Below are 24,198 nucleotides of genomic sequence, written 5' to 3'. Positions count from 1 at the left end.
AAAAGGGACTCTTGTAATGAAGCCATATTGCAACAAAGCCAATAGCTTCCCGTTTTCTTGGTCTTTCCAGTACATAGCGAAACGACGAGAAACCATCGTGCTGTTTGGATGTTCTTGTCGCATTATCAGGATTTTCCAAAACTTTTATTTTGGACCTGACGTACGATAGGTTGAGGTAATCACTTTTTATTCAGTTGTGATCGGAAAGTGAACATTGGAGAGAATTGTTAAATTCTCGCATCCTTCCTTAAAGATTTTTACGACGTCTCCGTCAACCATAATTTAAAAAGGAAAACATCAATGGGGTCTGGCGGTGGTGGTTCAATTAGTTGGGGACAGAAGTTGTCTTTCGGTACGGGTCATGTTCTCAACGATTTGTGCGCTAGCGTCTGGTTCAGCTACCTTCTTGTTTATCTTCAGTACGTCCTGCTGGTAAAAACACCAAAGGATTAGCGATCTTATTTGATTCATTTTATTAAATACTTCCATTGTTCAGATCCCTAGTGGGCTTTCCGGCATTATCTTGCTCATTGGCCAAATTGCTGATGCCATAGCGACTCCGCTGGTGGGCATTCTATCCGATCACGGTCAGTGTTGTTGCATCGGCGGACAAAGGCTGTGCAATTATGGAAAACGGAAAATATGGCATCTTATTGGTGGGTGTTTCTTACAGCTGTCACATTTCAGTCACGTTTTCTTAATTGGTCTTTGGTTCCTGATTAACTTAACTCTTCGCAATCAACATTTATCAGGTTCGATATGCGTCATCGTTTCGTTCCCGCTCATGTTCGTTGGTTGCATGGGCTTATGCGAGCACTCAAATGGCATTGGCTACTTAGTCATCCTTATAGCTCTTGTCTGCCTCTTTCAGTTTGGCTGGGCAGCTGCCCAAATTTCTCACCTTGCCATGATTCCCGAACTGACACACGTTGAGGCGGAACGGGATGAGCTCAATATCATCAGGTATATATAACTATTAGCACAACAAACACATAGACTGCTGATATCTTGACTATATAGTCCATATTACTGAGTTAAACCCGTTTTAGGTTTTCGTTTGATATCATCACGGATATATTAGTATACGCCATTGCGCTCATCATTTTTTCACAGAGCAGCCATAATTTGTCCCAAGTCACAACTGAAAGCGGCATTGACTTTATGGTAAACTAAAAACCATTTCTGGCTTTTGCGATTGTGCTCTCCATAACATGAAACCTTGCTTTTGAACAGATTTTAGCGTTATCAATTACTGGCATCGGAATCATCTTTACGGTCATCTTTCACGTTGGTGTTGACGAAAAACCCATCAAAATTGAAAGACCTGCAGCCATAATGGGCACAGCAGCCGTTTCGTTGAAAACTCAGTGGCTGGGGTGGTTTTACAACTGGCATTTCTATAGGGTAAGGTTTGAAACTCGATCGATAAAAACTCGTATTACATCATAACAAGTGGAAGCCTTATTAATCGTACTGTATTCCTTATAGGTTGGAATCTTGTACACTGCAGCCCGACTAGCTCACAACACATCTATTGTTTTTGTGCCACTTTATCTACAAGAAACTCAACAATCAGCAGAAGTAATTTCTTCTGCACTCTCAATTTTAAACCGAATGCATTAGTACGTACAATTTACACATTCGCCTGGATAGATGTTGGCTTTGATTCCTCTGGTGATGAACATCGCTGGCCTCCTCGGTTCCGGTCTCCTCAAAATCACTATCAAACTGTATGGCAAGAAAGCTTCTTACGCAATGGCTTCTCTTATGGGATTGATCAGTTGCATTTGGCTCGTCATCGACACAAACTTGTCGGAAAATGCAACAACATTGGATCCCTTGTTGGGACCACCTTCTTCGGACAATGCACAATTTTACTTGCTGGCTTCAATGATGGGTGGTGGGGCTGCTATGGTAGTTATCTTGTCTCTCACGTCCGCTGCTGACCTGATCGATAGCAATACGGTAAACTGCATTCTTCCAATTGCTTTCAATACTTCAACATCCATAATGGAACACAGTTATTTTTTACATATTTTTCATAGGAAACGTCAGCATTTGTCTACGGTTGCATGAGCTTCTGTGACAAGATGTCTAGTGGTATTGTCGTTGCTGTTATCCAGGGATTGCATAGGTATCATGTCAAATGATTCACCATTAAGTAATTGATTCATCTTCAGTTGTTTTATTCGCAGTTGGGTTTGCCAAGAAGGTTGTACTTATTTCTATGCCCAGGTGCTCATCTACGGTGTTGGTATTCCTTTCATCTTTGTCATAATAACGAGCCTGTTGGGACCCAAAACACAAAGTGAGCAACACGAAGGGAGAAACGTGAAGAACTATGGAACTTGTCGGACCGAAGAGGCGACGTCGTTGATCGAATATGTTCACTGAACAAAGCAATAAATTTATTTCAACTTCCAAGAATAATTTACTCGTGCAACATTCAAACTTATTATCCATTATCCAATGTCATTTGCCTTATTTTTTTTTTCTTTCATAAAGTATGAATTATTTCATGCTGATCAACAACTTTGCTAGGTGCACATGACAGATGTTTCCTTCTGCAAACCGATATTGCCATATTTTGAATAATGGTTTTTTTTTTCCGGAAGGCCATTTAATCTTCTACTTCTTTATAGGTTCCAACTTGGTTACTGTTTATTACAGTAATTTTCTGGTAGGGATTTTGCCTAAATGATTTATTATTACCGCCACAAGTGACAAGACCGTAGGCACAGTAATCTGACAGGCGACCAGCCTATTAAACGAAAAATGTCCCCAATCGCAATTGTATAGGGTAGTATAGGCCGAATGTAAGCGCAGTAGTAGTATGTGGAAGAACACGACGATACAAATTACTATGGCACCCAAACACTCATCCATATGAGCTGGCATCCTTACATCAGTCAACGATGGGTCATGTTGCGTGCTGTGCGCGTCTTGGACTAACCCAACACAAACCATTTGTCAAAAACAAAAACAAAAAATGAAGCTGATTATTCTCTTTTCCAACAAACATAAAAACAAAAAAGAGAAAAAGAAATAGAAACAAAGGAAGAGCAAGCTGCTCAAAGCTCAGACATCTATAATCATCTATCAGCTAGAACTTTTCACGAGCAAAGTGAGTCTTCTATGTTGAAATTTCGATTGTAAAATACTGAAGGCATTGAACGTTAAGATCCTTGTGTTACAGACCCAAACATTTAAACATAAAGAAATATGAAAAATAACCAACACAAAATTAAAAATAAAGAGATGAACGAATAATTAGAAGACTTGGATCCGATGGTTTTCCCGGTCGGCGCAGACGATGTTGCCGTTTGACATAACGGCTATGCCTTCCAGTCCCTGTGTATTGATTTAAAAGAAAAGCTCATTAGCTTGTAAACATTGTGCCCACAGACGTTATCCGATTGTTTTTTTACTTTGAATTCTCCATCACCACAACCCCAGCAGCCGAAAGCTTTAACGAACACACCGTCGGCTGTGAACACTTGAATCCGATTGTTACCGGAATCGGCAACAACGATGTAGCCCTGATCATCAACGGCTACTCCCCTGCAAAAGAGAGACAATTCAATTGTTATAGATTCATCACAGTATCTTGAAAAATCCTAGAAATAAAATTCTGTTTATACCTGGGGAACTTAAATTGTCCCTCGTCAGCCCCCTCAACGCCGAACGTAGCGATAACTTTGCCGTTGACGTCGAAGACTTGGATTCGGTGATTGTTCGAATCGGATCTGTGTGCAAAAATAAGGTAAACCCACCATTCTGACTCAACTTTAATCATTGAAGAATGCAACTATTGACTCACACAATGACGCGATTTGTACTGCTAACGGCAATGTAGTGCGGATGTTCCAGCTGACCGGGCCTATTGCCCATGGTACCGAATTTCCCAACAAAGGTACCGTCAGACTGGAACACCTGTACTCGATGATTCTCCTGTTGGAATTATAAAAAGCGTCAACTTCAGGGGCAAATAAAATCTTGATGGCCGAATTGTCAATCACCTTATCGCAGACGTAGATGAAGCCCAGCGCATCGGTTGTTACACCCCATGGGTAGCTAAACTTGCCATCGGACGTGCCCTGCGAGCCAAAGACTCGCAGGAAACGTCCCGAAGGATCGAACACCTGGATTCGGTGGTTGTATCTATCCGCCTTTTTCAAAATGATATGCAGTTACGACAGTCGTCCTTTATTCAATAATTGTGATGCGAAAGTCATTCGGCGATGGAACTTACAATGATGTACTGGCCGATCCTGTTAATGGCCACGCCGGCCAGGCAATCGAATTCACCTTCACCGTTGCCGTAATAACCGAATTCCTTCAAAAAGTGACCGGTCGAATCGAACACTTGCACTCGGTGGTTGGAGCTATCGGCAACGACGATGGAATTGTCGGGAGCCAACAGCGACTCCCCGCGGCCAAGTGAAAGATCCGGCTTCGCTGCCACGAGTGCCGATCTTCATCAACACCTTCCGCTTCTGCATGTATTGATGTCTGGACGATGACGTTATCAAACCTGATGACGGGCCTGTTATCTCGTCGGAATCATTGCGACCGTTGGCCGCATTATTACCGGACACGCCGGTGGATCGGGCGCGGCTGAAGCGCGACGCCGGATGCGCTTGTTGCTGTTGTTTACTTCCTCCAGCTGCCGATGGATCGCTGTTGGTCGTCGATGACGGTTGCTGGTTTTGCCCTTCTCCCTCCTTGTTCCGCGGACCATATTTATTCTTTAAATATCGCGCCCTATCCAAAAAATGGCGGCAAATTCAGTGATTGATTTCCATGCTATGATTCCAATGAAGCCAATGACTGAGCCAAGGACGAGCCTACTAACATCACGGACAAATTCTATGTAAAGCCACACTTACACTTCAAATGATCACGATAGCGGGGGGGGGAGGGGGGGGGTGTGACAAGGACTAGCCTAACATACCAGGTGGACAAAGAAGATCCTGAGCCGGCCTCAGCTGTGGGCGATGTTGGTTCCAGCGAAGAAGTCCCGGTATCCCCGACTTCTCCGCCCAGCTGGCCGTAATAGTGTGGGTCCGTCGCCTTGGCGCCAACGCCGCCGTCGCCGACCGTCAATTCATTTGACGATGATGACGGCGCTGCCAGCCCCAAGGAAGCGGGTGGTCCCACATCGTGAGAGCTCTTGCTGCGGGCAAGCCGGGATCGGCGGTCCTTAAGGGCTGCATATCGCGACCTGCCGCTTGGATACCGTTCGTCACCGGAGACGACGAGAAGCGGCTGCGACGCCGACGAGGCCGACGCAGCCGATGGCGCCGACGACTTGCTGTTGTCGTCGCCGTTATCGTCTACGTTATCCTCGTCGTCATCGACCATCTCATTGTTGTCATCCGGTGCGCAGTCTAGCGCAGCAGAGCTCTTACTTTTGTTTAAAAAACGACTCTGATAACCTCTCGTTTGCGAGTAGCGCGGTGTCGACGACGAAGCTGAAGACGAGCTACCGTGGTAGCCCCCCGAATCGGCTCCGTAGCCTCCAGTGTCGCTGGACAAGTTCGCCCGCGATCGGTTCAGATATTTACTCGTTAAAGGATACTTGTTTTCCATGTCGTCGGCAAGCGCGGAGCCTGTCCTGCTTCGGGACAAAGCTGAGCCGGTCGTTGTCGAATCCGTTCCATAACGAGAAGTTGAACTATAGGGCCGACTCGACGACGACGTCGAGGCTGTACTCGCCGCGGTGGCCCGGCTCCTCGGTGTGTACGAGGACGGCGAATCGGATGTGGTTGTCGGTCTACTATTACCGGCGCTACTGGCGCTAGTGTGATTACTGTTGCTGATACTACTGGGGTAGGTGGATGTGTCGCGAGCCTGTGCACTCCTGGCCAACAGAGGCCCGATGTCGGTCCGAGCTAATTCCCGATCCTTGGTAGCGGCAGGGGTGGTGGTAGGTTTTGGTGCAACAGCAGTTTTGCTGACTGCTGCGTTTTTACCAGTGGCCGGCTTATCGGCTGAATCGGATTCCGACGAATCTGAACTGTCGTCGGATGAGCTACTCTGACTATTCTCGGATCCCCTCGAGGCCTCTGCTGTAGGAGTGCCAGCCCGGCCTAAAAAACGACTCTGAAATCGGTGCGGGGCTACTCCTGCAGCTGTTCCGTTGCTACTAGCAACGCTTGTCGTGGCGGCGCTGCTGGCCGTACCACTGCTACTTCCAAAGCGTCCAGCTCCAGATGATGGACTGGTAGCGCCGCCACTCGTGTTACCGAACCGGCTTCGAGTGGCCGTCGTGGCCATCGACGCCGAAGCGTCGCCGTTCGTGCTGCCTGTGCTAGACTTGCGTCCGGCGCTAATTCCGCCGCCGAAGCGATTTTTCAATTCGACGGTGGAGAAAGCGGCGCCCGTGTTGCGCACAGGAGACGAGTGAGTCGACGACTCTGCCGACGTGCTGCTCTCCGAGCTGGACTTGTTGAAGCGTTCAGTTGAGACGCGGCCCACTCGTCGACTTAGCCGGTCGGATGAATCATCGGCCGGTGATGACGTCCGTGAAGCCACGGCTGCGGCATAACTCGATGCTATCGGCGTCCTGTCTGTCGTCTGCCTGGAACTCGATTCCGTCTCGCTGGGTGTTCCACTTTTCGTGCTGGCCAACAGAGACCTCCTTCGAGTCCGCGCTTCCTCCGCTGTCTCCGGGGCAGGCGTCGCTCCAGAGCTGGTCGCAGATTCGGTCGTCGGTTTTTCGGAAGCGGACGTCGTCGACGTCTGCCTCGACGCTGACGGTGCCTTTTGTTGCTCCGTCGAGCTGCTGTTCTGCTGACTGGTGAATCGCGGTCGATCAGCTGATCCCGTCGAAGTCGAAGGCACGCTGGCACCACCATCCGCTTTTCGAGTGCTACCATCAGCTGACGCTTCCTGGCCTTTATTCTGTTTCTTAATCTTGGCTATCTCATCCTCTTCGCTCACTTGGCGTGCAGCCGCGGTCGGACGCGGCGGGACGCGAGATGGGCTAGCCAATGACTGATGGACGGGAGCAGCGGGCGTAGATAAATTCAGCGTGGACGGTGGCGTGGCTTTCTTTTTACGGCCGACTTCCTGAAGCCGTTTGATGACTCGTGGCGAATCGCTCAGACGCGTGATACCGCTGAGTGGCCCTCTAGCCGCATCCTCCGTGTCCAGCACCCTCTGGCGTTCTTTTTTATTGGCCGCAGAATCAGAAGTTCCAGTCTCGCCTGCCTGAAATCGAACAGATCGACCAGCAGGTTCGTTATCCGAATCGCCCGAGTCGTGGTGGCGCATGAAACGTGACCGGAATTTGCGCCGGCCAATATCCGACGGTTCCTCGTAATCACCGTAGTCATTGCGGCGGGACGACGTATCGTAACGATCGACGGCCCGAGTGCTGATGCTACCGTGTCGTTCGCCAAAGTAACGCGGCCGGCCACTGCCTCCACCGAGATCGTCGTTGTTGTCCGATCCGTAAGCCGCGTTGTAGCGTTCTTCTTGCTGACGGAATTGAGCAGCCACTCGGTGATCGCTCTTGCTGCGCATCAGGCCGGGGCCGAGCGACGGAGGCTGAGGTGGGCCGGGCTGGTATGGGCCTGAAGAAGAAGAAGACGGGCCTGCGAGAATAGTTAATTCGCCCAGGTTGGCCAAGGTGTTGGACAGCTGGTTAGGATCTTGTGGCACGAAGAATCGCACTCGTCGATGATAATCGCCCGTCTCCGTTTCGAAATTGCGGATGAACTCCATGGTGCGCAGGAAAATATCTTTGGTATCCATCAGCTCGTTGTCGTCCCAGCAGACGGTGTTGGATGAAGAGGTGGACGTTGATGATGATCCGCCATCGGTGCCGGACGTTCCAGCTGTCACGTGCTTTTCGGCAAATTCGGAATTCGAGTCAAAATTTGAGATCTCGTGTTCCAGGTTGGCCCGCAGCCCTTTCAATGCCTTCAATTCCTTTGGCCATAAAGACCTCGATCTCGCTCTTGATGAAGTCCGTACGGTCTTTCAGCGCCTTGGAGAGGCGCCTGTACAGTCCGTCAACCTCTTCGACGATGGCACGACAGTTGACTTCCAGCTGATTTGAGTTCTTGTCGATAACGCCCAGGGCGTCCTGTAAACGAGGCAAGGTTCTCCGCACCTGGTTGTTTATCCGAGCTATTTCCCGCCGCAGGATGTCCAGGTGGCCCTCTTTACAGTCAGCGCAAACCTTCTTGTCGCAGTGACAGCACAGCGTGCAGTAGTTTTTCTCCGAGCAAACCCCGCAACGTTCCATCACCTTCATTTCCAATGAGAAAGCGAATTTGTATTCATAACTTCTTTTTTACTGATTATTTCTTCAGTTTGTGGATGGAAGTATTCGTACCTGACCGCTGGTGGGGTCGGGCAATTCTCCCGTGATTTCGATGTGGAGCTCGAGAAATCGCTGCAACGTTACGTTGGTGGGGTAGGCTGCAATTCCTTGATAAGGGATTCGATGTTCTGCTCTGCATTCTGGGCATTTCACCTAAACAGAATGTGAATCGCGTTTCTTTCTTATACTTATGGCCTAAAGAACGCCAATGGCTTTTCACTGTCAATATTGTTATTTACCTGGCGAGTGACGTAGTTGATGAGGCCCTCCATACAAGGCTCCATGCAGAACGAGTGCTGACATGGTAGCAATTTGGGGTTGCGGTAACGGTCGAGGCAAACGCAGCAAGTCAACAACTGATCAAACTGTTCCATTTTGTCGAATCAAACTCTCTTTTTCGAGGGAGTCTGATCACGACAGTGTAACAGACGAAAGCTCGATTCAGTCGATATCGTTTAACGTTCTAATTTTAAAAAAATTATATTAAGAAGGTGTAGAGTCTGTAGACGTACAGGTACACTCAAAAAAGGTAAGGCATAGTTGTTTGGAATCGAGATGGAAGCAAAAACGATTGAAATGACAATACCAACTGGAATGAAAAACAACAATAATAAGAGTGACGAGAGCTGGAACGTCGAGAATCGATGAATATTGAAACGGGACTGGTTTTTGTACGGGATTTGTATCGCTAAAGGCGAGGACCTGAGTCAGCTCAACTCTGGGCGGGAGGGAAAGCGGGGGAGGATGAGCTGGCCAAACGTCGACGCCGGACTTTTGGCGGCTGGGCGATGTCGACCATCTTGAGTGAGACATAGCTCAGTCGGCAGCGGCGGTGGGCGCCAACGCACATAAGCTATAATTAGAACCCGGTGCGTCGCCCTCCAAAAGTATGTTACTTGCCCCACGTTGCCAGTATATATGCGTTTACATATACACAAGACTTTTAGCGATAGACGCCATCTCGGCTGGCTCTATCTTGCCCTCCATCTCTTCCTCCCCTTTTCCCCTTTTTAATTCCTTGATTTTGTTTGTATTTTCGTCTTGTCTCAACGGTTTTTTTTTAAATATTCAACGCGATATGGGTCAAGTCGTTTGGCTTAGACTGATGAATCGCACACGAGTCAGAAATTTCCGCCAGGACTATTGACGCATCTCCGCCAGCTAATTCCGTTCACTCGCCAATGACTGTCGACGACTTGGACCATAGAGGCATGATGAAAAGTTGTGAACTGTCTGTGATCCTCATTGCCCGCAGTGACGCAGGGTTTTCATACGAGCAAATGGCGTCCGGTTTCGATGTCACAATACACGCAATGACGCATACGATGCCAAAGTTTCCCAAAAATGAAAGGGCGGATGCTTCCCCATATTCTGGCAGTTTCGAACTTTTGCTTTACAATGCCGATGCTGTAAGCAACGGCCAATAGAGAGCAGTTTGAACCGACACAGCAACGAACCATTGCAGTTCCACGAACGAGCCAAAAGAACGAGGTTTTTTAAGACAGCAGAATATTTATTGCTGCAGCATCTTTCTTCCAACGAATAGCTAAACGGAGTTAAGCGCTGATCATCTTGACTTGAAACACGCGTTCACCCTTTTATTTCTTTTTTTTCTGTCCCATTTTTAAATACTAGATTTAATTTTTTTTCCCCATTCTTTTCTTTTTTCAGCTTTCAGGATGCCGTGCGGTGAGGAAGAAGAGATCCTTCTCGAGTCTGTCAGATGGCGTGGGTATAGTGTCTGGCGCTACAGCCAAATCACGTCCCGGAGTCAGGGAAACATACCGGAATATGATCCAACACGAACCATTAGGCGATGCACGAGGTGCTCCAACCAGGCGTGTTGAGAAACGAACCAAGAAAGATAAAAAAGAGTAAGGCACACACACATATAACGCTCATCGCCTTGCTATAAATGGTAGTCCCGTGGTGCGCGTGACTCGCCGTGGCAGGAAAGGGAAAGGATTCAGACCCTTTTACAGCATTTTTTCGAATAGCTTCCATTTACTGGCAGCCGTTTTCAAGCGAGGGTTATTTTTAATTAGTTTTTTCCCTTTAAGAAATAGAGAGAGGGACAGAGAGAGAGAGAGAACTGGATTGAATAGGGGGGGAGAGAGGATGAGCGGTGCCTGAAGGAGCACGAGGTATTTTTAGCTGGCGAGATCCCAAAGCGGGAGCCGCTTCAATCCCGTCTGTTTTCGTGTTATTTGCCGTCTCGTACCCGGATTCTTATACAGCTGACGCTTACACACACAAACACAAGATGCAAAGGTAACAAAATAAAATAAAGGGGAATGATGGCACTGATGACCTTACCGTTATTTCAAGCTGAAATGGCTTAAAACGGTCGCCTTCGTTCAGATGAAGACGCAAAACAAATAGAAGAAAGTAATGAATTCCAATCACTTTGCAAACGTGTCGAAAAAAGAGCACTAGAGTCGCTTTTGAGTCTGATTTGAATACAGATTGGAACGAGGGCACGATACTGTGCTGACGCGTTTGCTTGTCTCGTGTTCTGGATCATTGTGGCCGGGCTAGGGATCATCGGACTGGCTAACAGTGGGCGGCTCGGCCATGAAGTAACATGGGATGTTGGCGCCATCTTCGTTCTTCTAAGTTAATTTTGATTTTTATTATCATACCCTTTTCGTCGGATGGATTGCGATGACAAAACCAAACAGCCGGCCTTTCCCACTTATCGTTAGTCTTCCTCTTTCCTCCCCAGCCCGGCCTTTGCCGGCTACCTGCAGTTACCGATAGCAACGCAGCGCAATCTTCAGCGACGCTAACGTGGTGCCTAGCAGAACAGGCGAAACAGCACCAGAGTTGTCCTCAGTCAAACGATCGTGGCACAGGTGACGTTAGATGATTCACTCAATAAACAAACAAACAAAAACGAGGGGGGATTGGAATTCCCCAAGTCACATTAAACAAAGGCGACACAAGAAAAGGATAAGACAAAAGAAAAAAGAGGAGGGAGGGAGGGGAAGAAACGTGACAAAAGAAAGGCACTTAAGGGTCGCGGTAAGGAAAACTACCGCGCGCACCGCGGAAACTTGTTTTTTGAGCTGTCCAGGACGTTCACATGTTGACGGCAACTGGATAACAACTGGTGGAGGAAGGGGCACCTCGCTCTGAAGGAGCGGCTACACTATCCTCTACCGCCAGTCTCCAGCGACTGGAAGAAGAATGAGCCGATGGTAAAGTGAAGAATAAGCGTCGCACACCATCACAACCGAAGCTCTGGCTTGCACGAGCCCCGGCGCAAACGTTTCCAGCACACAAACGGCTCCGGCAACCAGTACTTCAGTCTTACGTAGACAAAGCTAAAGGAATTGCATCAGAGTATGCCCCCTTGCTCCTTTTTCTCCCTCTCTCGTCCGGCTAGCCAGCAAGTCCAAAAACCAAAATCTAAAAATGAAATCCGACCTCCGCCAGGAACGGCTAAAGCAGCAGGCCAACGGGAAAAGATGAGGAGGGAGGCAACAATTTCTGGGGCAACTATCGTTTGGTAGAGAAAGGAAGAAGAAGAAGAAGAAGAAAAAAAACACACACATTTCGAAACCACCCCTGTTTTGGGTTGGTGCCGCGTGAATGATCATCCAACCGGTGCCAACAAACGAGCAACGTTCGTTTCTCGTTCGAGAAAATGCCGTTATTGTCTCAGCAGTCAACTCATTGGTATTTCAATGAGGACACAGTTCACGACTAAAGAGACACAGCGCAGAAAAAAAAACTCTGAGTGACGCGATGACTCGCTCGTTCAGAGATGGAAAAAGATAAACGTGAATAGAAAAACAAAAAAAAGGGGGAAACGCTTTGATGGGCGGGATGTAGGCTACACATTGACAAACACTGTCACGCGCGCAAGCCCGTTATAGCATCACAAATAACATGGGTATATGGTGTATACGCGGACGACTCATCGTACCTACTCTCTTGCAGCTGTTTCTCTGACAAATTGCTTTGGGAATCGAAAACACACTCATCGGACAAACCGTCAGGGAAGTATAATGTACATGTCGAAGTCGCTAGCTTGTTGGTCTACGCATTCGAGCACTAACCACAATTAACCTAGTACTCTACACCAAATGAGGTGCTAACTATGCAGAGAGCAACCCGTCACCTAATCATTTGTTAAATGCCAACCAGTCGTTCGTTATCATCCAAAGGATCATCTGAATTTGTTCGACAAAAGTGACAGGATCTATTCGTGACCAACTAACAACCGTATCGAGTACGAACGATAGCGAAGCTTTGATTGCTTTCGTTACAAAATGTTCGGAAGGCCAAGCTCGACATTTATATCGCAAGCGATGATCTTTTATGACAGGACACGCTACAAGAATAGGATAGCCGTAGCTTGCAATATACTTTTATTAGGAAAAGGGCAGCCAAGATCTGCGAGAAAAGGGCAAAAAAAAATGGGGGCGAGTTTTGAAAGATGGAAGAGCGCTGCCTAAGCTTATTCCCTAATCGCCACAGCATTATTATAGGACGGAGGGAGCTTACGAAGGGCTGACTCTTGAGGAAAGAGAAAAAAGCAGAACAAGTCCAGCAGCTAAAAGAAACTAATGCATCCGCATGTACCTTCCATCTTTTGTTCGTCCAGATAAAAATTATTTGATTTTTTTTTTCTTTCTTTCTTTCGGTTCTTATTCTTGATTTGTTCCTAATGTTTTTTTTTCTGCCTTTCTTTCTTCCTTTCTGATGGGTTTTTTTCTCGAACCAAATGACACGCTCTCGGAAACAGTAATGGATCATGCCTTTAAATGACGCCGAAAAGTGCTGCTGCCTTGTAATTAAATCCGATGCATGCGTGTGGGTTGTGCACGACTTATTTGCGCATCTTTATCACGAATTGTTAGTTTAAGAAAATCGTGAAATTGAAAGAACACATTATTTAAAAGGAAGAAACATAAGTCTGTAATCGTTCGTTACTCGGAGGGTTAGTTCGTTGGACGGAAATCAGGATAACACAGGACACAGTTTCATCCGTTGAACAAGACCTTTCCGACGGATATTTCCGTTTGGTAGAACGATTTAAAAAAGAAAAATTATCTTTAATTGAACAATATCCCCTTCCGAGAAATTGGATTACGGGAGTATTGACAGGGAAAATATGCGATTATTCATGCGGGTCCAACAATCGAAACCACTTCCACGGCCCAATCAGCATCGAGGCCGTACCCTCTTTGTTTTTTTAAATATTAACTACCTATCAACCTTTATCCGGTTCATTTACAAACACTATAACTGATTCTGCGCTTTCAGAAATGCTGGACAAAACATAGCCGCATCCAAGTGCGCTATCCAGTAATGGTCCTGGATGGATGGGAAAGTTCAAGGTAAGTCACTCAAATCTCTGAGATATTCCGGTTCGTCCATATAACCGGGAACTTCCACCTCCAGGAAGCGAGGCAGTCCACCTTCTTTGCCCGTTAGCCAGAACGTATCCTATTTCCAGCGACAAAAACGCGACAGCCCAAAGAGGAAGAAGGCGGGCCAAGGAGGATCCGGAAAGTCAACGCCAAGCAGACACGGTCCACAGTGCGTGGATGTATTCCAAGAGAAAAGAGAAGCGATAGACGACAAGAAGGAAGAAGAGAAACAAAAAATTGCTGTCGTTAATAATAGACGCGACTACACACGACGAAGCGCGAGGTCGTACAAATCTATGTATAGATAATAATAAAATAAACTTGCTTACCATCATTCCTTTACCCTGAATGGTAGATAAAGAACCCATTTTCATTCAGCAACAGAAGTACGGTACATGTCGTATAGGAAAAGAAAATCAATACAGAATGCGATGATCAAGTGCTAGAAATATTGCTAGGATAATGTAGGCTTATGTGTACTACCTTCACTTCAAAGCTGCCTGGGAATAGCAAAAAAAAGAGGAAACTTATTTTTATTGCAAGACTAACAATCAGATATAATTATAAACTTGAAAAAGGCATATGCCACGTACTGGTTGATCTCTTTCAACCTGAACAACATTCAAAAAGCTAATAACTCTTTTGTATCGTTGGAAAACTTGTATAATATTTAGAGTTCACGTACCTCGAAGCTCCGTGTGGTAACCACCGATAGCGTCAAGCGCTTCCTTGGCGCTGGTACTGATGTGAATCTTCATGGCTGCCATCATTCCCGAATGAAATGAGGAACAAAAAAGAGAAAAAAATTAATTGGATGATTACATTTTCGATTTTTTTTTTTTGGGGGTTTGGATTTGATTGCTTTGCCAATCTCGTGGGTTCCTTTCTTTTTTACATGAATGCCACATGGATTTGACAGCAGATGACAAAGCTTTTATTGTATACCTTCTCCTGTCGATTCCATGCGAGACGCAGTGTTGATGGTGTCCCCGAAAAGGCAGTAGCGCGGCATTTTTGTACCGACAACTCCCGCCACGCACGGGCCTGTGTTGAAGCCGATTCTGATGCTGACCGGCTGGTTCGGACGGTGCGGTATGCGAAAGCTTTTCACGAAAAATAACATAGAAGTAGAGAACTAAACAATTCAATTATCCAGCTGTTCAAATCGTACCTTTTAACGCCGGCAATCAGATCCAGAGACATGGTGGCTATTTCACCAACGTGTTTTAAGCCTTTAGGTGGAAAAGTAAAGAAGAAAAAAAAAATTGTAAAATAATCGTAAGCCTTTTTTGTTTAAAAGTTATCATCCACATTTGCTTTAGCGTGCCAAACCGCTCCAGGCCGGGAAAACAAAACAAAATGTCAAAGACTGTTTAGATTTTGACTAGACGATTTTCAGCCGTAATAGAAAATGTAGTGAACCCTCGGGAAAAAAGCTATGAATATGAAATGAAGCGAATGGGATCGCAAAAGGATTTTCAAATGTCTTTAGTTAGAGCTTCTTCCCTAGAAAAGAAGAAGATGGGGGCCTTGACACTATAGGCTACGTGGTATAAAATTAGTACTAATATCAAGCTCAAGTGCTAGAAAGAAATCGCATTAAGCCACGCGCTCCGGCTGCCGCTTTCGTAGCGTGCAAACATTGTGTGTGAGCTTCGTGCACTGTGAAAAAATAAGTAGCATGCTTTAAATGACGAGCGCTTTTAATAATGAGATGCTCTTTAATACCGTTACGATGAGGTAGTCCCGAAACAACCTGTTTAAACAGAGAGAAAAAAAAGACGAAAGCTTAAGTTAATTTCAATTGTTGGTCTAATTGCATTTTTATGATTAATTATATCACATAATATAATAAGGAAAAGGTTTAAATAAAATTGTAATGCCTACCATGTACGCGTCCCCGATGGTCTCCACCTTGTAAACATCGTAGCGCTCCAGTTTCGAATCAAACATCTTGTAAAGGGCATTGAGGAAAGCGATGATCTGACACATTTGATCCACATTGAAAACAAATAAATAGAAGAAAAAAAAAAAGAAGATGGGATAAAGTTTCAACATTTTTTACCCTTTCTTATTATTCACGAGATACTTGACACACCTCGAGTGGCGTGCTGGAGGCGGAGATGGCGGTAAATCCGACGATATCGCTAAAGTATATGGTCACCGAGTCGAAACTTTCTGCTGGCACCTGAATCAAGTGGCACAAAGCCGCATGGTAAATAAGAGAGAACGCATCAGACTTGAGCACCAAACTGTCTTTTCAATTGTCAACTGAATTGAGCATTGTAAACACGGCACATGCGTTTCTACCGCCATTCTCTACTGTACAGTATACGGTACGTACTTTGTGTAAGATGTTGGCCTAAAAAGTTCTGTTTTTTTTCCCCACACAAAAGACCGCCAGGCAAAGTCCGTCTAGAGACCAACACAAACATAGAGAGAGAGACACGCACATGGGGAGTTGCAGCACAAACGTACATCGAGGGCACGGGATCTAGTACGCTAAATTGGTTGTCACAACGACGGGCACAAAAGACGCAATTCTACACAGCATTTGTATAAGAACCTGTCGTCTCTGTTTGAGTTGACGAACGACAGCCTTAGGCAGCATTTGGCATAGCAATCGATCGCACCGCTTTCTCTCGCGCTTCAGTTCCGTCGTTTTGGAGACCAAGCCGCTGGCGAACGTCTACACGCAACAATAAACCAGAAAGCGTCATTTAACAAGAGCTGCGAAAAACATGACGGGCATACTGTTTCGGGAAGTAATTCTAGCTGTATAGGGGACTTAAGCTTATGAAATAGAGGACGGACCTGGATCGTCTGAGTAGCGTTGCGAACTAGGAAGATGATGAATGGTGAGATGAACAACACTAGGGTCAATATGCAGATGGTGATGGTCTGCAACGTACCCGCCTCTTGAAGATCTTCCTCAACCGAGCCCCTGTGGAAATACAATCAAATTGAAAGGAGATTATTTCAGGAAAGAGCCATCGCAACATGGGCCTCTCTATGTTTTAGCCAAGGCAGATTTCTAATTAGAATCAGATTAGTGCCGTTGCGAACGACAGGTGCAACGTATGGCATTACAGGATTTCGTCACGCAATTTGTCTTGATGCAGTCGCAGCGAGTCGATGTACAGAGACATGTAATCGTAGTACGTCGTGGCAATTTCGGTATCAGGTTCTCTTTGAAGGTTGCTATAGACCTCCAGCCTCCTACAATATCCATTATGAAGACAATTGTTAGTGTACCAGAAGACACTAGTCGGAGATTGTAAGGAAATGTTGTTACACTTGTTCAGCGTGGACTTACCTGGCTGTCAGATTGTCATAGTAAGGAAAGTCATCGACAAAGTTCTTGTAGATGTTTATGGAAGTTGTGGAGAACTGCTGTGTGGCGTTCAAATAATCCTAACATCACGCGAGTGACAAAGAGAACAATCATTCGTTCAAGCAATCAGCCATTTTCGTTTTTCACTTGTTCTCATATCAAACTTTATTTAGCCACGATGATAAATACACCTGTGCCAGTGAATCGTAGCGGATGAAACGAGCGTAGTTTTCCAGCGAGAGATGACCTTTGCCGAAGTAGTAAAGCCCGTAAACTGTTATGAAAAGATATTAGGCGACGTTTACATAAGAAAGCCAAATTAGTCAACGTCAACATTGAAGTGTCAATTTAGTGTGCTGTTGCCAAATTTCCATTGAAGAAACGAAATCTAATTTAAGTGAGGCTAAAGCCAACGTTGACATGTGAAAAGACGACGGTGTGAATGAAAAGGAAATTGCATATACAGACCTATGGCGATGCTGAAATTTTCGATAGACCGGATGACGAATTTGAAGGCAATCAGCAACCTGATTAAAGATTCAAAATGTTCGTATTTGAGCGGCAGGCCAATTTCAATTCATAACAGCGCAAATCTATCATCGAGGATATTTGCAATTGACTGACAAATTCGGGAAACGTTAGCGGTTATTGATTTTCTTTTCACCCCCATTGGAGCAAGTGATGTGTCGGGCCAATTGAATACTGCCAACGATCACCACCTACTCACGCTCTTTCAGTTACAAAACTGGAGACCAATAGTGATGAGTACGGTATCCGGATTGTGAAATAATCAGTGCGAGTCACAGTGGAAGTGGCGATAGAAACTAGATGGTTGGTTAACTGCAGGACATTATGCAGCTTAATTAATTATATATGAAACTTTGATGGTCTGCCAAAGTTGTACACTTGGGCTTCACTGCGCGATGTTTGCCCTGGGTAAATTTATGGAAATGATCAGCCTAATTGAACTTCTAGGGCCGTCTAACGTTTAAAATCTCAGACGCAAATGTTTCAGTTTTTGAAATCTGCAGTGATAGTTGCACAGTAAATCTCAAGCCATTTTAAGTTTCTCGTTTGCTTTCGACTGTTTTTGACTGGGTGCAAATTGAAAATGAACTTTCCAGGAAGCTAAACTATCAACGCAAACGACTGTAAAACTTCAAATAGATACGAGGAAGCATTTCAGTTCGCGATTAAAATTTCAAAAGAAAAGAAAATGAGAAACGACCTCCAAGCGCCGGTTCGTCGACGTCTGACGTATCCGCGTCGACAGCTGATCGAGAATCAGATCGTTGGCAACGTTATACCTGTATGCAAATGATGTAATATATCCGTGAACGAACTTAAATACCGTCTTGCTCCAAGATTAATACTAACTTAACGATGAACCGTTGACTCACCAATTGATCTCGCGAATGGCTGCGTTCTCCTTTTGGCCTTCACCGCGCTCTCTTTACATATTGAAAAAGAAATAGAATTGCGAGACACCAAATTAATGAAATACCCGTTTAAAAATTTCGTATCTAAAAAAATGGGAACAGGAAATAACGAAGGAGAAGGACAGGCATGTTTGAGACTATCAATCAAATCACTTACGCAATGTCAATAATCCCGAAACGTTTGACGCTGCCAGAAAAAATAAAAAATAATCATTTGACACCCTGGAATAATTTGGAAAATGAAAAGAAACAGAGAATTTCCGATATGTTGTCACTGTGTGGAGTGTGCAGTTTTCGGGACACGTTATTGTGGCGAAGAAAGTAAAAAAAAAAAAAAAAATTAAAAAATACCTCCGAGCCTTTCAGGGCTTCGTTACCGAGAAATAATCAGCATTTCTTTCTTCCCCGTTCTCATTTCTCTCTGTCTAGAAAAATGCCAACAATACTTTGGATCTCTCATGCAAGATATTCTACGCACTCAACTTCTTCAATTATTATTGCGTGCATGCGCAACTTTTGGACGAGGCCAAAAGAAACAGACCCTTCCCTGATAAATATCCAACCTGGAAAGTGGTAGCGTCAAATCCACCGCTTTTGTTTCTCCTCCGCGTACCATGGAGACAACTTGACATGAATGTCTAACCAAAACTTTTATCATCATAGTGAAAATATCGTCTAGCATCATTTACTTTCCTATCATGCTCATCAGTGATGACGATACGATATCAAATGGCAATAGACAGGACATGTCCGCCTCCGAAGACATGCCGGAATCATGTTACAAGGCACGTGATGTGCAGCGTAAGGTATATACCCTCACACTGAATAGCCCAGTAACGTATACGGGTGCAGCTGTTTTCGTATTGATTGAGAATTGATAGGTGCACAGATGATAGGCGGCCCATTACCCGAGTAAACTGAGATGTTCCATGAAATTGGCTTTGCTGCCGAAGATGCTATTCCACGAGTCAGCTTTGAAGGCGAAGATGGCACTGACGTTGCGCAGAGCCTCGTCGGTGACGGCGAACCGATGCGACAGGCTAGATCTGTTGTACAATGCCGAATGGGAGGAAAGCCTGTACCAGTGAACCGCAGACGCCCGTAGACAAATCACGGCCAGCGTGCCCGTTTTTTAAGTGCCCACGACATGCAAACAAGAATACAGATCCCAAATAGATTTGGACGACGTTGCCGGAATACATATTACCACCGATCGGAGCTTGGCACATCGGTGAAGCAGGAAAAAAAAAAAAAGGTAAATACGTAGAAAAATGGCATGCATAGTTACGATGGTGATGACACGAATGAGCCAGGCGTGGCGCGTATTTATATCAAAATACGTAAATGCGGATAGATTATAGACAAACGAGAGGTTAAAGTCAACTGCGAAACGAACCTGCTGTTGGATGTCTCTGTGCTTGGTAGGCCTAAGCTAGACATGGAGAAGAAAAACAAGCACAACAATAGCAAAAACAAAATTGACAATACTTGATGGCCACAGTATACAGTTGTGGCTTTTTCTCTGATTGCAACCACCAAGCCGCGCGGACGTCATAACTACCCATTAAATCAAACGCGAATAGACACACCCAGCTATTACCCGTCTGCTTGTTATAGGAAAGGACATTTGTATGAAATGTAGGATGCACCCATTGCTTAGATAACCAGCGTCACATCGATCGGTAAAGTAGACGTACTGAGAAAGTGGAGTGCGGATTGCATTAGTCCTTTGTTTCCCCCAAAATTTTGAATTATTCTCGTACTCACTGTGTGTGCCATCACCCGGAATAACTGGCGAAAAATATAGGGCCCGAATAGACTTGGCTGCAAGCCGCCTTTTGTTTCTTTTACTTATTCTTATGTCATTTTCAGGAGGGGAAAAAAAAGTGTCATTTACGTAAAAGCAGATGAAAAAGCTCGCATTTGACAGTGGATGGAGCACACGCGTCGTGTATAACATAAATGCTTAAGCGATTCCTTTTTTTCTCTCTCTTTCCTTTATGGTTAGGACAATAGTGGCTGCTATAAAACATTAAAGGGTGGCAGTTTTATTTTTAGAACTAAACGTCGACGAATCGCTGTCAACTACGCTGCGAGGAATTGGTACTATAGTGTCCTAACGGCAGTATATATACTTCCCTATCGATTAAGACTAAACACAGAGGAAAGAAAAAAGGGCGAACTTTTTCATGCGGCCAAGTCGAAAGTATAGTTTCAAAGTAACGGGCATCGTTATTACATCTATATACATAAAATCATCTATAAGCTTTTAAAGCAAAATAAAAAGATTTTCTTTCAAGTAGAAGAATTTATGTCACTACTGAACTATGATAATGAAGCTAGAACCAAATGCGGACGAAGCCGTTGCGTGTGTATGGAACGCGTTCAACTAACCTGTTACCCTTGGTGAATATATAATGAGCAATCTCGCTGCGTTCGTGCTGCAGAGCCGTGAGCAGCTTGCAAACCTCCACTGTCAGATCGATCTGCCGTGGCGAAAAAGAATAGGTAACAAATGTGATGTAGTCAAATGACATCGTCAAGGTGGCCTAGGAAAGCAGTTTCCACAAAGGTCAAAGAAAAAGAGAACGAAGGTTTGGGGCATAAAAAAAAGGAAAAGGGTGCAAGTCTTGGAACATATTGACGAAAAAGACTTTTAACCAACGCTTGACAACATTGATTGAATCCGTGGCTCTTTATGCCAGGCCTTGCAGACATAAACGGATGTGTAGATTGGGGAACAGAGAGAAAGTGTAAGCAATAAAAAGAGGAGAGCCAGACGATAAAGGGATGGCAGCAGTGGAAGGATATAAAAACGAATGTGTATCCACCATCATTTGGAATTAGGCAAAAGGGACAAAGGGATGTATATTTCCTGAATCTCGCTATACAGCTGAACGTAGCCGACGGTGATTTAGATTTCTTAGACAATGTCAATTGAAGTCTATGCGATGTCCTACGCATTGTGTTTACCTCGTACATTACATCCACTCAAGTGCCTTTCCCTTCATCTTCCTTCATCACAGAGGCAGCGAGTCTCAATATGCTCCTTAAGTAGAGAGCCATACGAGTCTTGTGTGTGTCTACAGCTGATTGCAATGTGTGACTAAAAGAGATCAGAGGTTTATGGTAGCAGATGATTGCCGAATAGAAGTGAAGGATTCACTGACCCATTTATTTGAGAGCTTTGCCAGCTACAAATAGTGAATCTCTATGTTCATTGCTGGTAAATATTAGCCTACACTATAGACGAAGCGATAGCGCAGCCTAGTCGCAACTGATTCTTGCTTTTCGAGCTGCAAACATATGCGTTTTAAAATTTTTTGCGCGCGACTCTGAGAATCCAGTTTTCATATTACTTTACAATTGAAAATGATAAATTTTTTTTTTCAATATTCTTTTTTTGTTTGCCTCTTGAGTCGGAGTAAAATCCGGGTCTCACTATATTCCGCACTCAACTTGTCTGTGAATTTATTCCGACGAGGTATACGTGGAAAAGCTTCAGTCCATACGGAATTGAATTTCTGTGCACTGGCGGCATGTAAAATTCACTGCTACATATTGGACGGCTGTTCTTTTTGGATTTTTGATTTTTGGGGACCCGTTGTAGGTTAAGCCTCTGTATATGCGCTTTACTATATATTGCAAACGGAATTGGAGTTCCTGGAGCGATGCCAATATCAAAGTCGGTTCAGTCACTAAGGACTCTCAGTGTTTATTACAAACGCAAAAAAAAATATCTAAGGGACAGCTGGCCAATCGCCTTAAAAGTTGAATGATCTTTCGTTTGGATAGAGAAATAAAAGGTTGGAAATGAATCGGACGTTTAACTGCTTACCTGGTGTTCTATGACGGTGGCTTCCCTCTGTGCGCCGATGGCATCCTTCATCTGTCCAAACAGGATAGAATTTAATTTTTTTTTAACGTGTATAGCCAAAGAATGAAACAGAAACTAACCGTCAAAACGTTTTGCACAACTAGAGCTAGAATAGGTATGAAGGGAAGCAATAACATTTGAAGGAGCTGAAGTCGCTTGCCTTTTCGGGTAGCTGGGCTGATGTGAAAACTAACAGAAAATTCGATGAAAAAAACAAACATGTTTTGTCTTTTAAATTTGTTGTTCAAATATTTGACGACAATTACCAGCCGGTGGAAACCTGCGTCAGAGTAGAATCATCAGCTGAGCTAGCGTAATCCGTGCCAGTTCCATTTTCGGGACAGCTGAAATCCGAATCCATTTTCTTCTTCTGGGATCTTCAGCACAAAAACTAATCACACACGCCAAAGAACGTCGAGGTTAACTTTCGCTCTTTGGCTTTAGCATCATTTACCAATGTGAATAGGATCAAAATGTACAAACAACTGCAGATACCAAAAGTGGCGTTTGCATCACTACTCTTCGATGCGCTGTCTAACCGAGTAGTGCCTAGCATCCATCGCAAGCGAGAACGACACTCTATCGTCTGATAGTCCAAAGCTACTATGTCATAGTCTTCTTTTTTTTAAAGGCTATTACATCATACACGGGAAGCAATGTCACAATATTTTTTCTTGTTCAGCCAACACGCAGGTTATCTCACTAAGTGAAACGCATCGATTCTCTTTCGTGATTGAAACCAGTAAAATTCAAAACTTTTCCCTTCTGCCATCCTAACATAACATTAGATCAATGTCGATCAACTCGCCATATACAAACTGTTCGTCATGATGATCATTGTAACGTGTTACGCACAAGATTGTACGATTCTACGGCATTTACCTTGATAGAAATGGGACGGGCGTTAGACGTTTGGTCAGGAAGAAGAGCTGATGTAGTTCGTTGCACTTTCGTTTTACAAACAACTCGCGATGGATGCTGCCTGGAATAGGAGCGGCTAGGATCTGTTGACGATGCGGAAGTGAGATGTGAAGCCGTTTCCATTTTATTGGCGTGCTTTTATACCGTCTGGAAAACATGGAAAGGAAGCTGTTCATTTGCGCAAGAAGACATGAGGAACTCAAAGAAAGATACACAAGTCATGTAACAGATCTCGGTCAATGTTTGTATGACTTGTCATACACAAGCAGGCCCATGGCAACCAAACATCTCGAAATTCTTACTAATTGAAAGCGAACTGATATACCAGGATCATCTCGTCTTTCTTTCTGACCCTTTATTATTCACAGCGCACGCTATTTTGCTGTGTATCTCCTTGGTTATTCTTCTTTACTGACTGCTACGCAACTGTTTTTTTTTTCCTTCTTTCTAGGTCTCAGGAATGGCGTCTAATGATCGTGCTTATCCCTCAGTAGCCTTATACAGTTTCATTGCTGATCATATGGATCGAAATCGGGATGTAAGGTAGCCCTATATAGCGTGTGGGTGTAATTAGTAAAGCGGAATGATCTTGTCTTTATGTGGCGTCAATTTTTGAAGCACGAAATCTAGCTACGTGTTCTTTTCGAATACATTTTGACGACGGAGGTTCGAACGTCTTTATATATTCAATTAAGTCACTTACTTTGGTTAGGCGTCACGCAAGTCTGCCCACGTTTTTTCATGAATTTTGGATAGTTTCCATGTATAGACATGTCACAGCGTGTTTCTTCATTTTCTGGGTATAAATATTAATTTCAGGCTTAGACGAGACATGTCACGCTATGATTCTTCTCTCATTTCCGACTATATAAGAAAAGAAGAAAAAAAACGCTACAAAATCATAATCACCC

At 44.7% G+C, this 24,198-nt stretch overlaps 3 protein-coding genes and 1 long non-coding RNA gene across 5 annotated transcripts; 2 read left to right on the top strand and 2 right to left on the bottom strand.

Moving 5' to 3' along the window:
- The first annotated feature begins 82 nt into the window (after positions 1 to 82).
- On the top strand, positions 83 to 3,239 carry LOC116915636 (major facilitator superfamily domain-containing protein 12). Of its 2 annotated transcripts, XM_032920766.2 has the most exons (10): positions 83 to 175; positions 254 to 432; positions 497 to 656; positions 753 to 963; positions 1,050 to 1,164; positions 1,234 to 1,404; positions 1,489 to 1,581; positions 1,654 to 1,965; positions 2,046 to 2,134; positions 2,196 to 3,239. In XM_032920766.2, exons 2-10 carry the CDS (start codon positions 301 to 303, stop codon positions 2,392 to 2,394), a joined length of 1,482 nt encoding a protein of 493 aa, XP_032776657.2. In that variant the 5' UTR covers positions 83 to 175; positions 254 to 300; the 3' UTR covers positions 2,395 to 3,239. The 2 variants fall into 2 exon arrangements, with proteins under 2 accessions (XP_032776657.2, XP_032776656.2); XM_032920765.2 differs by having other exon boundaries at positions 89 to 432.
- Positions 2,991 to 11,489, bottom strand: LOC116915603 (RING finger protein nhl-1). The gene is given in 12 exon segments (XM_045170198.1): positions 2,991 to 3,351; positions 3,429 to 3,561; positions 3,642 to 3,746; positions 3,821 to 3,951; positions 4,020 to 4,169; positions 4,253 to 4,417; positions 4,419 to 4,764; positions 4,955 to 7,941; positions 7,943 to 8,260; positions 8,348 to 8,488; positions 8,575 to 8,798; positions 10,652 to 11,489. Coding segments are annotated over 11 exon segments (4,692 nt in total). The 5' UTR covers positions 8,710 to 8,798; positions 10,652 to 11,489; the 3' UTR covers positions 2,991 to 3,270.
- Positions 11,490 to 13,377: 1,888 nt separating this feature from the next.
- On the bottom strand, positions 13,378 to 23,396 carry LOC116915620. The gene is given in 26 exon segments (XM_045170199.1): positions 13,378 to 13,792; positions 14,046 to 14,060; positions 14,200 to 14,216; positions 14,402 to 14,476; positions 14,662 to 14,819; positions 14,888 to 14,948; positions 15,445 to 15,472; positions 15,604 to 15,699; positions 15,815 to 15,904; positions 16,283 to 16,405; positions 16,531 to 16,660; positions 16,807 to 16,935; positions 17,033 to 17,130; positions 17,242 to 17,324; positions 17,519 to 17,577; positions 18,279 to 18,292; positions 18,294 to 18,357; positions 18,451 to 18,501; positions 18,647 to 18,676; positions 19,398 to 19,565; positions 19,886 to 19,921; positions 20,884 to 20,975; positions 22,328 to 22,378; positions 22,447 to 22,555; positions 22,633 to 22,757; positions 23,249 to 23,396. Coding segments are annotated over 25 exon segments (1,986 nt in total). The 5' UTR covers positions 22,728 to 22,757; positions 23,249 to 23,396; the 3' UTR covers positions 13,378 to 13,678.
- LOC116915719 lies at positions 13,566 to 14,050 on the top strand. The gene is made up of 2 exons (XR_004390246.2): positions 13,566 to 13,683; positions 13,748 to 14,050. It is a non-coding gene; the product is annotated as an uncharacterized LOC116915719 (long non-coding RNA).
- Positions 23,397 to 24,198: the final 802 nt, after the last annotated feature.

The sequence above is a fragment of the Daphnia magna genome, linkage group LG2 (genome assembly GCF_020631705.1).
Source record: "Daphnia magna isolate NIES linkage group LG2, ASM2063170v1.1, whole genome shotgun sequence".
Lineage (NCBI taxonomy): Eukaryota > Metazoa > Arthropoda > Branchiopoda > Diplostraca > Daphniidae > Daphnia > Daphnia magna.
Note: the sequence above shows the minus strand (reverse complement) of the source record. Positions and strands in the feature narration are given on the sequence as shown.

Excerpts from the sequence above, each read along its gene's own strand:
- LOC116915636 (XM_032920766.2), top strand. The coding sequence starts at position 301 with ATGGGGTCTGGCGGTGGTGGTTCAATTAGTTGGGGACAGAAGTTGTCT. Across the intron at positions 964-1,049 it reads GATGAGCTCAATATCATCAG|GTTTTCGTTTGATATCATCA; the intron begins GTATATATAACT and ends AACCCGTTTTAG. Across the intron at positions 1,165-1,233 it reads AAAGCGGCATTGACTTTATG|ATTTTAGCGTTATCAATTAC; the intron begins GTAAACTAAAAA and ends GCTTTTGAACAG.